The sequence below is a fragment of the Melozone crissalis genome, unplaced genomic scaffold (genome assembly GCF_028551555.1).
Source record: "Melozone crissalis strain CALT ecotype California unplaced genomic scaffold, PUWL_Pcris_2 ptg000023l_1, whole genome shotgun sequence".
Taxonomy (NCBI): Eukaryota; Metazoa; Chordata; class Aves; order Passeriformes; family Passerellidae; genus Melozone; species Melozone crissalis.
In genome coordinates, this window is record NW_026535801.1 from 26,223,706 (window position 1) to 26,237,232 (window position 13,527).

A 13,527-nucleotide genomic window follows, 5' to 3' on the forward strand; every position below is an offset into this window, starting at 1 on the left:
TGGGGGGCTGTGTGAGAATTGGTGCCCCCGCGATATGGGGGTGCTTACAGGGGAAAATGGTATCTTGAAAAATGGATAATTTCAGAGCTACAGAACCCCAAAAATGTGAGGTGATGCAGGGAGTGGGGGTATCCTAGGGGGGCTGTAATGATACCCTGGAGCTGAGGGTTCCCCAAAACTGGGCAGGTGTTCAAACAGAGTATAGGAGTGTCCTTGAGTCTGTGAGGATACCCAAGGGATATGATGGTGGCACTTACCAGGTGCCCCAAAACGTGGGGTACCGGATGCATGGGGAATGGCCTTGTGTGCAGTTCTCCCCTGAGAACAATGGGGGCACTTGGAGCCACAGCATTCCCTGAGTCTGCGGGGCTGGCACAGGGGCACAGCTCTGTCTGGTGGCATTGATGGCATGGCTTGGCTTAGCTTAGCTTGGCAAGGCACAGCCAGGACAGTAGGGACATGGCACTGTAATCTGGGGGAGTCCCCCACAGCAACCCCTAAGAGAAGGCAACCAGCCTTGCAGTCCCCTGTGCATCCCCCAAATGCTGACACCACCCTTGCTCTGTCAATGGGGAAACTGAGGCACAGAGCCCTGCATTGCCATCACCCACTGGTCATGGCCTTGAGACCTTCTGCTCTCCTGGGGGGACTGCAGCACACAGGGGTGCCTTGAAGGGGATCCCCTCATCCACAGAGGGCCTGGGGACAAACTGGAGACCCCCAGCTGGAGACCCCCAGGTGCATCATCTCAGGGATGGCGCTGAACCCCTGGGTGCACCCCTGTGCAGTGTGGCCTGGGCCATCCTGGGACAGGAGGGTGACAGTGGGCTGCGGCCTCCCCTCGGGCTGGGAAAGGCATCTGAGGGGGGACCACGGAAGGGTCCCTTTGGCTGCCACTTCCTCTTCATTCTAGGAGAAGATTTTGCAACATTTCCTCCCCGGGCAGTATAAAGTCTGGAGGGAAGGGGTGCTGGGAGGTGGCACAGCTGCAGGCGCAGGTGAGGGATCTTCCGGCTGGAGAGACCCCTGGGTCTGGGACTGCCCTGCATCCCACCACACTTTGTACTGGAGCCCTTGGGGGTCACATCTGGATTTAAACCCATACCTGTGTGCTTCCCAGTGAGAAACAACTTGGGATCAGGAGAAGACTCCGCATTTGAGGGGACGGCGACAGCAGCAAGCAGTGAGTCCGTGGGGTGTGCCACTGGAGATTGTGGCTTTCCTTGGGCTTTGACAGCTCCCATCTGAGCCCCTTCACATGTGGAGCAGCCTGAGGGCTGGGGTGGGTTGCTGCAGTGCCCAAGAGGCTGCTTGGTAGAGGGAGGTGGTGGTGAGAGCACCCAAGGCTGTGCTGAGGGCTCATCTGGGGTACAAACCCTCCATAGTCCCCAGGGACATCAGCCTTGGGTGCCATGGGGAAAAAACCTGCTCCCATTTCCTTGCGCAGCGATGAGCCAGGAGGATCCTTCCCCATGGCATGTCCCTCTTTCCTCCCCACTGGGGGACAGCCACCCCGCTGTCCCCCAGCCCTGCCAGGGTCAGGAGGGGAAATGGAGTGCTGCTTGTTCCCCTCATCTGGGCCAGCTGTGCAGTGTCTGTGTGTGCTGTACCCGGGGCATACCCGTTTCCAGAGGAACCACCAGAACTTTGGAGCGGGGAGGCAGAAAGCAGCAGCCAGAAATAGATGCAGGGGAAGCACTGGCATCAGGCTCTGCCCCGTGCCTGTGGGAGCCCCACTAGGGAGGACATTCCCCATCAGCACCAGCAGCAGCCCTGGTTGCAGTCCTCCGGGATGCTGATGCCTCAGCATCCCAACAGCACCCACCTGGAGTCACCATCCCAGGATTTCCATCCCTGGATCACTGCAAGAGAGGATAAGCAGAGCCAGGGACAGATTTTTCTGGGCAGTGGCACCAGCCCAGCTGCAGCAGGGAGTTCACATCAGGCAGAAGTAGAAAGTCAGTTCAGGGATGGTTTGGGTTCAAACAGGGCCAGCTCGGAGCTGGGAACCCCAGCACTGGGGGTACTCAGCACTCCAAGCAGTCCTGGCATCTCCAAGCCCTGGAGGGGTTGGGGGGCCCAGAAATGGGACAGAGGGGTGAAACTGGAGTGAAACAAGAGTGCAGATCCATTCTGGGAGAAGACTGAAAGCCAGTGGTCCCTGGGGAGGCAGGAGCAGAGCGAGCTCACCATCTCCTATGTGTGAGGAGACAGGAAAAGCGACTGCCACCTGTGATTTCCCCATTGAGGCCAAGCACGGGGGGGACATGGCAGTGACCAGCTGAGCAACAGGAAAACCAGAGGTGTAATATTTCCAAAGCTGCCTGCAAAGTGTGACACGTCTTTCCGCCCAGGGCTTGAAACCAGTCCCGCAGGAGACATTGATGGGGAAGCCTCTCAAACTGAGAAGAGATGATCATTCTATGGGGGGAACCTCTTCTTCCACAGGAGTCAGGAAAGGGACAGAATTGGGGTGAGATGCAGGAGACTGAGGCATGCAGGGGGAGTTTTATGAGGGGGTATATGAGGAACAGTGTCTCTCTGCAGTACTGACCATTACCTGGCACAGTGTGGATGCTGTGTCCTCCATCACAGTGGAGTGATGAAGGACAGCTGCCCACTGGCTGGGAGGGGACCTGGGGGACAACAGAGATGCCAGAGGACCCAGAGATGCTGTCACCCCTGGTCCACAACCCTGCCACCCCATGCTCATGCCATTTTGTCCTCCACAGGCAAAATGGAGTTCTTGTCCTACAGTGGGGATCTCTCCAACATCTTAGCCCTTTACAACTACAGCTATGACTACAGCACAGCCATGCCTGACACTGCTGTCTCATCCTCTCCGTGCCGGCCTGAAAGCTCTGCCCTCAACAAGTACCTGGTGGTGGTGATCTACTGCCTGGTCTTCATCCTCAGTGTGGTGGGGAACGGGCTGGTGGTGCTGGTGGTGACCTCCATCCACACCAGCCGCTCCGTCACCGATGTCTACCTGCTCAACCTGGCCGTGGCAGACCTGCTCTTCGCCTTGACCCTGCCGCTCTGGGCAGCCTACCGAGCCCACGAGTGGGTCTTTGGCACTGTGATGTGCAAAGCCATCTCTGTGCTGCAGGAAGCCAACTTCTACAGCGGCATCCTTCTGCTGGCCTGCATTAGTGTGGACCGCTACCTGGCCATCGTCTATGCCACGCGGGCTGCCACTGAGAAGAGGCACTGGGTGAAGTTTGTCTGCTTGGGCATCTGGGTTTTCTCCACGCTGCTCTCCCTGCCCGTGCTGCTCTTCCGCGAGGCTTTCCGCTCGCCCAACAACGGCACCGTGTGCTACGAGCGCATCAGCGGCGAGGACACGGCCAAGTGGCGCGTGGTGCTGCGGGTCCTGCCACAGACCTTCGGCTTCGTCCTGCCCCTCCTGGTGATGCTCTTCTGCTATGGCGTCACCATCCACACCCTCCTGCAGACCAAGAATGCCCAGAAGCAGCGGGCCATGAAGGTCATCTTCGCTGTGGTGCTGGTCTTCCTCATCTGCTGGCTGCCCTACAACATCACGCTGGTGAGCGACACCCTCATGAGGACGCGGGCCATTGCCGAGACCTGTGAGAGGAGGAACAGCATCGACACAGCCCTCTCTGTCACGCAGGTCCTGGGCTTTGCCCACAGCTGCATCAACCCTATCATCTACGCCTTCATCGGCCAAAAGTTTCGCAACAGCTTCCTCAAGATCCTGGCGCAGCGTGGGCTGATCAGCAAGGATGCTGTTGCCCGCTACGGCCGTGCCTCCTATGCCTCCACCTCTGGCAATACATCCACCACCCTCTGAGCTCTTCTAGGACCCAGCCCTTGTGGGTACCAGCAGGTCCAAGCACCCCACACACCTCAGCATCCTCATCCAGCCCCCTGGAGTGTGGGTGGTGATGCCATGGAGATGGGCAGGGCCACCATTGGATGCTGGATCCCACCTGGAAGGGGGCTTGGATGGCAAGGTGGTAGGACCCCATTGCCAGGGAGTGATGTCAAGTGTGCACCCTGCCCTCTCTTTGGGACAAAGCCTGTGACCCTGTGGACTCTGTGAGACTGCTGTGGGGATGGTGTATTTACCCGATGACCATCCAGCAATAAAGGAGTTGGTGGGTTTGTCACCCATGTCTGCCTCCTCTTTGCCACGGGAAGGGACATGGCAGGTCAGGGCCAGAGCACCTCTCTGGTGACGGTGCCAAAACAGTGCTCCCTGCTGAGCCTGTCAGAGTGTGGGTTACCCTTCTTCGAGGACAGGGTTTGGCATCCTGTACATCCCCACAGGGGACCCAAGCCCAGGTTTTGCTTCCTACAGCTCCCCAGACAGGTCCTGGCCCTTCGATAATCTCTATGTGGAGTGTATCCCACCTGGGGACAAAGTTATTCTCTTTCCAACCCCAATCTCAACCCCAGCAGAGCAAATGCCTGAAAGATCTCTGAGCAGCCCCTCACACTGAGCCAGCCCTGTGACCCCTGCCTGAAGGGTACCAGCACCCCAGGCACCCCTGCTTCCCCCCAGCCATGGGGGCAGGAGATTGTTGTGCAAAGGGCTGGGAACCTGTGCCTTACACAACCGGGATGTTTCCGCCCTGGCTTGGGCAACTGGGGCTGACACTTGACTGGGGTCAAGGAGCTGAAGAGGGGACTGTGACCGTGCTGAGGAGTCTCCTTCCACTCTGTGGGCCAGGCCTCAGGATGTCTGCCCTACACCTACACATCTACACATCTCTCCACTGGAGTCCCATACTGCTCCTCCATTGAACTTGATCCAGGTTCCTAGGGGGTCCATAATCATGGGGACATCAGCAGATGTCACCCATGTGCTGGCTCATGGGTGGGTACGGGGGTCCCCAGCACCCAGGTGGGAACCCTGGAGACTTGGGGCAGAGCAGAGTGAGTGGGGGAGGAGGACAGCCCATCACCTTTGCATCTGAGAACCCTCTCGCCCAAGCGGTTCCTTGCAGTGTGGTAGGAAGCCAGAGCTGTTGGCCAAGAGCTGTCTACTCTCCCCACCGTGGGATGGTGCAGGCAGTGGCTCACCCTGGCTGCAGCTAGGACACCCTTTTTGGGGATGGTTCCCCCCAAGAGAACTTGAACACCCCCACAGCAGCATTCTCCACCCTGCACCCACCCCCAGTGTCAATCTGGCAGTGACCGATGGATGACACAGAAGACACAGGGGTAGCAGAAATGAGTAGTTTTCCACTTTGTGGACCAGCCGCAAGAAAGACACATGTCAAACCCAAAATGCTGGGCAGCAGGACCTGCATGCAGGCCCTGGACACCCCGGTAAGTCCAAGAGGAGGCGCCCAGGGCGGGAGGTGTCCCAGACACGGTGCCAGGGCTGCTGTGCCGCTCATGTGGCCTGCGGGTGCCTCTGCTGGTAGCAAATCAGGCAGCAGCGGCCGTGCTTGCCCATGTCCACGGAGCAGGTGTGGCACACCTTGCCCTGGCACAGCCTGCTGAGAGAGCAGGGGGTGAGAGCTGAGCCCGCACCGTGCCAGAGCCAGCCCCCGCTCCCGTCCCAGCCCACCTGCAGCTGTACCGCCGGGAGAGGAGGCGGAAATCCTTGTGGCAGCGGGCACACAGCCCTGGGTCGCGGGGCACCGGGCTGGGCACCGGGCTGTCAATGCCCTCTGTCTTCTGCCACAGGGCATCCTTCTCCCTGCGGGAGAGGAGAGGTCAGCGCTGCCTTCGCCGGGGCTCTGGTGCCCTCCTCTGGGCAAAGGGGTGTGGGTCCCCTTGCCCTCGCCTGGAGGCCCCGGGGCTCTCACCGCAGCAGCTCCAGCAGCCGCCCCTTCATGTCGCGGATGAGCTCCTGCTGCCGTGCCTGCTCGGCGCCGCGCGTCGCCTCCCGCTCCAGGGCCTCTCTCTGCGCCCGCTGCAGCGCCGATGCCCAGCGCTCGCCGTCCTGCCGGGCCCTGCCGCGGGACAGCGCCGACACCGTCCCCCTGTCTGTCAGCTGCTCGTCTCTCCGTCCCTCCATGCATGCGGATACACCTCCCGCCGCTGGTTCCTCCCTCCCTCGCTCCCTCCCTCCTTTCCTCCTTCCCTTCTTTTCTCTGCTGTTGCCCATCCATCCTTAAGCTCTCTCCCCATCCGTTTTCCCACCGCCACCCATCCGTTTTCCCACTGTTCATCCTCCTTCTCCACATCCATACCCCTGACGTTGTGCCCACCCACCCACCTACTCACCCCAAATTCATTCCTGTGTCTCTCCATCCACCGTCCCATCTCCATTCATTCACACTGAATTGATCCCTCCTTCCCTCCCTCTATCTACTAACGCCAAACCACTCCAACTCTCTGCCCACCCACCCTTCCACCCACCTATCAGCCCCAAATTGACCTCTCCCTCCAGTCCTCCCCCCTCAAATCCTTCCCTCCCTCCCCCTGCCGATCCCCAGCTGCTGTTTGGCTGTGTCCAAGCAGGACACCATTGGGAAACCCTCTGACAGGTGGAGATAGGAGGTCCCACTCTGGGGTGATGGGTGGTGGAAGAAGGGGTCCCTGCCCGACCTGCTGAGCTCCTCCTGCAGCCGTGCCATCTCCTGTCGCTGGGCCTGGAGCTGCTGCCGGCTCTGCCACGTCTCCTCCTGTGCTGCGGCAGCCAGGCTGGCCAAGCGCTGGGGGAGAGTGGGGGCTCAATCCTGGACCCCAAACCCCACCCCACCACGGGATGCCCTTGGGCTTGCCCATACCATGGCCATGCTGGTGACCGAGCTGGGCTCCCCTTCTGCCTGGGGGGCTCGTGGGGGCTCCTGGGGACCACGGGCGAGCTCCAGTGCCTGCCGCAGCACCTCCTCCACGGCAGCCACCTCATCTGAGGTACCAGCAACCTTCGGTCCGTCCGTCCGTCCTGCCGCCACCAGCGCTTCCTGGCATTCCTGCAGGCGCGATGTCAGCGCCGCCGCCTCTGCCCGCGCCCTGGCCAGCTGGGTGCCCCGCTCCTCTGCCACTTCTTGCCAGCGCCGTGCCTCCTCCCGTGCCCGTGCCAGTGCCCCCGGGTCCCCCGCTGCCACCGCTGCCTCCAGGGCCCGCTGCAGGAAGGCGTTGCTTTCCCGCAGAGCCTCCTCCTGGCGTGCCCAGAGCTGTGCCCGCCGGGCGCTGCCCTCCTCCTGCCGCCGCTGCCGCCGGTCCGCCCGTTCCAGCCGCGCCGCCAGCGCCCGGGCCGCCGCCTCCCGCTGCCCCAGCTCGGCCCGCAGCTGCGACACCAGCGCCTGCAGGGACTCCTCTGTGCCACCCGGCTGCATGGGCGCGAGTGACAGGGACCCCAGCATGCACCTTGTGCCACTGGACAGTGGGGACATGCCAGGCTGGGCTGCTTTGCCAGCGCCATGTGCATCCTCCAGTTCCTCTACATCCACATCCTTCATCTCCTTCTCATCCTCCTCCAACTCTTCATGCTTCTCTTCCAAATCCTCCTCCACGTCCACTTCCACATCCTCCACCTTCACCTCCTTTGTATCCTTACTGTCATCCTCCTCCACTTCCTCTCCATCCTCCTCTTCCATGTCCTTCTTCACCTCCCCATTCTCTGCATCTTCCCCTATATCTTCCACTTGCACACTCCCTGCCTGCAGGGCAGCCCAAGTGGGTGGGCAGGGATGGGCTGGTGGCCCATGGAGTGCCACAGTGGGATGTCCAGTGCCATCAGACCATCCATGTGCCACAGTGCTGATCCTGTCTGTCTGCAGGGCTGTCTTTGCTGGGCTGCTCCTCATCACCGGGCTGGGCCGTACCAGTGGCCTAGAGGGGACACAGGGCTCAGGACTACGAGGTCACCCCCAAGGGGAACAGGGCATCACCACCCTCCATTTGGGCTCGCTGGGCACAGCAGCCTTTAGGAATTTGGGGGGCAGCAGGGCAGGGGATCAGTGATGTTGGTGCCATCAGCCTGAGCACCCACAGAACACGTGGCACTCATCGACCCAAGCATGTATGCTTGTGACAGTCTGTGCACACGGGTGTGTGGGCATCAGAACAGGTGTGAGTGTGCTGGAACAGCTGCATCCATGATGCCCCCACAAGTGTGCCCAGGGCAAAGGTGTGCAAGCACATACGTGTGTCCCTGTGTGTCAGATGTCACAGTGTCACGGTGTTGCAGCAGGGACATACTTAAGCACAGGATGGCTCTGTGTGTGTACACATGCATATGGCATGTTTGCAGGCACAGGCAGGGTGTGCATGCTGGTGCCAATGACTGTACCCTCCACTGAGAGCTGGCACATCTGGAGTGCTGTGTGGGGTCTAGGGCAGTGGGGCAATGCACAAATGCTTCTCTGCAATGCTAAGCCCCAGGTGCCTCTGATGCCCTTGACATCCCCAGTGCTGCCAATGCCCCTGGTGCCCCCAGTGTCCCCAAGCTCACTCAGAGAACATGGGCCAGGCGGTGTCCAGGTCACTCCTGTACAAAGCCAGGTGGAAGGTGACACAGTCCAGCTCATAGAGGCTGCCCAGGATCTCTGCTCGCCGTTGGGGGCTCAGGAAGGGGCTACGGGCGTAGTACCACTCACTGCAACCACAAAACATGCATCCCTCTATGCCCTGGACAGGTACACATCCCTGCAGCACCTCTGCTGACTGGGTGCTACAGGGCACTGCTCACCCTGGCCATGTCCCCCACCTCCAGGAGCATGCCCTGAGTGTGCCCCTGCTCTCACCAGAGGCTCTCAGGGTCCAGGAGGCAGAGCTGCAGGGACTCTGCCAGCTGCCGGTGCACCAGGCAGTACCGCAGAAAGGCTCGGCCCCTGCCCACAGGCGTCTTCAGCTGCGGGGGAGAGGTGGTTATCCATCCATCCATCCATCCATCCATCCATCCATCCATCCCTGTCACTCCAGTCTGCCCCTCCACACACCTCCCCCCCAGCCCATGCAGGGAACGAGGGTTCCCAGGGCTCGGCCTAGGGTACAGTGGGGATCCCAGAGGGGACAAAACTGTTTATAGCACCAGTGGGCAAATGCTTGGTGCCCAAGCGAGTGTCTGCCTGTGCAGAGGTGTGTGTGCACCCACAAGCAAGCAGAAGTTCATGTGTGTGCACAAGTCCCTGGGTATCCCACCAGCCCATGCCCACCTTGTCCAGGGAGGTGACGAAGTGAATGCCTTCATGCTCCTGCCGGCACCGTGCCAGGCCCTGGCACAAGAAGTCCCAATAGTCCTTGCGCTGCCCAAAGAAGCTCCTCTTCTCCTTGAGGTCAAACTGGCAGAGGTACAAGCTTGGACTTTTTTTTGGGAGCATCCCCTGCTCCCCCCAGCCTGTCCCCTGTGGGGCTGGAATCCAGCCAGCTCCCCCAGCAGGGTTGGTCCGGGTGTCCCTCTCTTCACTCCATAGCTCAGTTTCCCTTTTTCAGCACATGTAATTACACATGTGGATTAGGGAGAACCTGGTCCAGGTGGCTGGGGATGCCCAGGGCCAGACAATGCTGGGTGGGGTTATTCCAGCCCCTGCATGGTTAACACAGGATCCCTTCTGCTCTCAGCTGGGGAAAGGGGAAAGGAAGCAGGGGGCAGCAGAGATGGAGGAACAGCAGTACCTGGAGGAGGAACTCCAGCTGGGCACAGAGGCTGTGCAGCTCCCGGCTCCCGTCTGTCACCGGCACGTTCTGCTCCTGGTAGCTGCCTTTCAGCTCGGCCACGGTCTCTGCGGGATGGCAGGGCTGGGCTGGCATGGCACCCTCTCCCATCCTACCGCTCTTCCCTCAACTGCCTCGCAACAACCAGCCTCGGGGATTTCTCATGGTGGATGAAATCATAGAATTCTAGAATCTAAGTTGGAAAAGACCTCCAAGATCAAGTTCAGTAATTAACCCAGTACTTCCAAATCCACCATTAAACCATGCAGCCAAATGACACATCCACACAACTTTTAAATGCCTCCATGGGTGGTGACTCCACTACTTCCCTGGGTAGCCTGTTCCAATGCTTGATAAACATTTCCATGAAGAAATTTTTCCTAATATCCACTGTAAACCTCTCCTGGCACAACTTGAGGCAATTTCCTCTTGTCCTAACCCTTGTAACTGGGGAGAAGAGACTGACTCCCTCCTGGCAACAACCCTGCCCATGTTCCCCCATTCATTTCAGATAGTTGTAGGGAGTGATAAGATCCCCCACAGAGCCTCCTTTTCTTCAGAGAGAAAGAAGAACTCGGGGTGAAGGAGGGGAGCAGGGGGAGCAAGGAGCACAGCAACCTCCTGGGCACTGCTGGTTCCCAGGGGCTGGCAGTGAGGATGGGAGCAGGCAGCAGTGCCAGGGTTGGCACGGGGATTCTCTGGAGCACCCCTGGCAGTGACACCCCCCACTGCCCATGACTTGGGTGCAAAAAGGGATCTGGCAGGGCCAAGGTGAGATGTGCCATGCAGGGAACACGCTGGCAGGGCACTGGTTGGCACACTTACTCTGCAGGTCCTTGATGACACGGTTGAGCTCCCCTTCCCCTGCCATGGCTGCTCACTGGGATCTGCAGAGGCAGCGGCAGTGATGAGAGGTTCCAGGCTGGCACTCCCCTGGCACCCCAAACTCTCTGTCCCAGAGAGAGCGTCTGCCCCTCAGCTCCACTCCAGAGGGGTTTTAGGCAGGCTTATGCACCCCTTACCCTGCCCACGTTCCCCCACTACATAGGGCAGAGCAGATGGGGTGGATAAAGGTGTCCCATCCTGCACCCTCTCAGCTCTCCACGTGCCCTGCCCCTGTATGTCCTCAGCCTCTGCTCCCCTTCCTTGGGGAGTTCCAGGGGCTGACCCCACCACATCCCTATTTTGTCCCTGTCCTTATCCCTGTCCCTGTTTGCCAGGATTCAGGATGTGGGTTTGGTGCAGGGGAAGTGCTGCTTTTGCTTCTGCTCTCGCTTCCCTCACTCACATCACGAACAATGTGGGGGCTCCTGGGTGGTTGAGCACGGGGCACACCAGCCCTGACATGCAGCCCCCTAAGCTCAGCTCCCTCGGCAGAACCCTCTGGCACAGCATGTTGACTGCACGGCTGGCATGGGGTTTGGGTGAGCTGTGGGCATGAGATGAGGGGCCACAGGGCACAGTGCAGTGATTTTGGGGTGGGTGGCAGCTTGGGGACTGGGTGAGGGAAGTTGCCCATGGGGGTGGCAGGTCTGTGACTTGTCACTGTGGCTGGTGTGGGGCAGCACTTTGGGGGACAGGGTGTGAGTCCCAGCAGGGTGCACGTGCACTCACAGGAGTGTGTGCACCGGTGTGCCCAAACGTGCCCAAGCGTGTGAGTGCCCTGTGCCCTCTACCACGGCACAGTGAGGGAGCAGGACACAGGTCTGGGGCTGCCCGTGCTCCCATTCCAGGGCTATTGAGAGACCTCAGATGAGCTATCTTTGCACCTCCCCACCCCACCTGTAGCTCAGTTTCCCCTGGCAAGAGAAGCCCCTTACCTGTGTCCAGGAGCTGTGGGCTGCCCCGGGGCAGTTGCTGAGTGCTGCGGGTGAGCTGGCATGTCCCTGTGCCCACGCTGTGCCTGCCTGCTTCTCCTTTTGTACCTTGGGCAGGAGGAAGTGTGGGAGGTCGGTGGGGCTGCAGAAGCCACAGCCCGCCCGGCCCACATCACATCAGGCACTGCAGCTTAGCCCCCAGCACCTGCCAGCTCCCTGTTTTGGGGGTTGCCAGCTCTGGGGAAAGGGTCAGCAAGGTTGGTCCCTCTATGCAGCTTTTGAAGGGGCAGAGGAAGGACAGTGTCAGACATGGGGGGACCCTGATGGTCTCCAATAAGGATGGAAATTCGGAATGCTCTGAAGAACCTGCCCACGGTTTTTGTGGAGGGGATCCAGGACCCATCCTCTGCTAGAAGCAGCCAGCAGCAGACCCTGGCACAGAGGCCACCCCCATGCACAACAGCCCCTGGGCACAGAGACCCCTGCAGGAGCTGCAGACCCCCTAGCAAGGACCAAAACCCTCCCCAATCATCTGCCCTCCACATGGGGGCTATACCCAGAGCCAGTGTGTAAGCTCTTTCCAGAGCGTCCTGGACAAGGCTCCCTCTTGTTGGGGAGCCCCCAACCCAGCAGTGCACCTCATTCACTGTGCCTGGACCCTTGTACTGTGTCAGCCCTGTCCTGTGAGCTCCTTCTCGACTGGGGGCTGAAAACCCGTGTGGAGGGGATGTCAAAGGTGATGCCAGCCCCTCCCACCAGTCCAGGCAGGGGCACCCACTGCCATCCTGTTCCCCACCACCATCCTGGTAGATGGCCACAGCAATGCCCATGTCCTATCCTCTGCCGTGCCCCTCCTTGTAGAGCAGGTTGCCCTTACCTGTGTCACCTGGATGTCCTTGGGGACGCCCTTGTCCCCCCGGCCAGGCCTCGCTCGACACCAAAGTGAAAGTAGGAAGTGATGCTGAGTGGGAGCCTGGGCCTCCCAGCACCCTCCTGGCTCCCGGCGGGTGTTGGCCTGTAGGTGCAGCTGGGGAGCAGATGGGAGCCACTGGCAGTACTTGGGGTGACCCCAGCCTCCTCAGCACCCCTTTGCCCCATGCCATCCTGCAGGGTGCGCCCTTGTGAGCATGGGGACAGCACCCCATATTGGAAAGGGGTAGGGCAGGGTGTTGGGTGGCAGTGGAGCAGCAGCATCATCTCGTGTGTGCATGCGTGTGCAGGCATGCGTGTGACTGCACGTGTGTGCAGGCTGTGTGAGCACGGCTGTGTGGATGTGTGTGTGGGTGCAAGCTGTACACGTGTGGCTGGTGTGGGCAGAGGCTGAGAGGGCACCGTGTGTGCCCCTCATTGCACCACCCACTTGCCCCGTGCCAGGCACTGCGAGGGCAGGACCCCAACCCCTGCAGGGGGGACGTGCCCCTGCCCGCCGCGCCACTGCGGCAGCCTGGCAGCAGGGTCCCCTCTCCCTGCTCAGCCAAGGGCCAGGGCGGGGGTGCCAGGGCTGGGGGGGCAGAGAAGACTCTCACCCATCCTTGGCGTGGGTGCAATTCAATTAACGAGGCCTGGCCCCGGTTCAGCACAGCCAATAAAGCTAATGGCCCCGCACAGGCCTGGCGCTGCCCGCCGGGCTGGGGGGGCGGGCGGGAGCCGGGGGCCATCTGCTAATTAAATGGGGGTGCGGGACCGTGGAGCCAGCGGTGATGTCACCTCCCTGAGGCTCACCGGCCCCCTCTGCCCTCCAGCCCTCTACCACCGCCAGGGTGCCAGCCAGAGCTGTGGGGGACAGCTGTGAAGTGTGGGGGACCACCCAAACTTCCTGCACCCCCACCCTGCTGCTGCTGCCTGCTGGGAGGCTTCCCAAGGCAAATGCAATTAGTGCCCATGCCTGGCATGGCCGCTGCCCACGCTTGGCACCAGCAGCTGCCCCGTGGGGATGGGTCCTTGCCCGGCACCAGCACGGCGTCATGGCAGCATCCAGGGGCGCTGCTGCCTGCTGCTCTTGGCACCACCTCGATGGGCGCATGGGGGTGTGCGGTGCCCGGGGGCTGCACCCTGTTACTCTGTTCCCTGCCCTGTGCAAGCCCCATGGCGGGATGGAGGTGCCCGGGTTTGGGGAGGTCCCCCACGG

At 60.8% G+C, this 13,527-nt stretch overlaps 2 protein-coding genes across 2 annotated transcripts; one reads left to right on the forward strand and one right to left on the reverse strand.

The window, feature by feature from the left end:
- Window positions 1-1,104: 1,104 nt before the first annotated feature.
- On the forward strand, window positions 1,105-3,950 carry LOC128938157 (C-X-C chemokine receptor type 2-like). The gene is made up of 2 exons (XM_054278226.1): window positions 1,105-1,183; window positions 2,733-3,950. The coding sequence occupies exon 2, from the start codon at window positions 2,738-2,740 to the stop codon at window positions 3,812-3,814; it is 1,077 nt and encodes a 358-aa protein (XP_054134201.1). The 5' UTR covers window positions 1,105-1,183; window positions 2,733-2,737; the 3' UTR covers window positions 3,815-3,950.
- Window positions 3,951-5,365: 1,415 nt separating this feature from the next.
- Window positions 5,366-10,453, reverse strand: RUFY4 (RUN and FYVE domain containing 4). The gene is made up of 10 exons (XM_054278224.1): window positions 10,408-10,453; window positions 9,544-9,650; window positions 9,084-9,209; window positions 8,673-8,779; window positions 8,381-8,524; window positions 6,711-7,758; window positions 6,529-6,635; window positions 5,784-5,930; window positions 5,543-5,674; window positions 5,366-5,471 (listed from the first exon to the last, which is right to left on the reverse strand). The coding sequence occupies exons 1-10, from the start codon at window positions 10,451-10,453 to the stop codon at window positions 5,366-5,368; spliced, it is 2,070 nt and encodes a 689-aa protein (XP_054134199.1).
- Between the last annotated feature and the right edge of the window lie 3,074 nt (window positions 10,454-13,527).

Excerpts from the sequence above, each read along its gene's own strand:
- RUFY4 (XM_054278224.1), bottom strand. The coding sequence starts at position 10,453 with ATGGCAGGGGAAGGGGAGCTCAACCGTGTCATCAAGGACCTGCAGA. Across the intron at positions 9,651-10,407 it reads TGTCATCAAGGACCTGCAGA|AGACCGTGGCCGAGCTGAAA; the intron begins GTAAGTGTGCCA and ends GCCATCCCGCAG. Across the intron at positions 5,472-5,542 it reads TCCCGGCGGTACAGCTGCAG|CAGGCTGTGCCAGGGCAAGG; the intron begins GTGGGCTGGGAC and ends CTGCTCTCTCAG.
- LOC128938157 (XM_054278226.1), top strand. The coding sequence starts at position 2,738 with ATGGAGTTCTTGTCCTACAGTGGGGATCTCTCCAACATCTTAGCCCTT.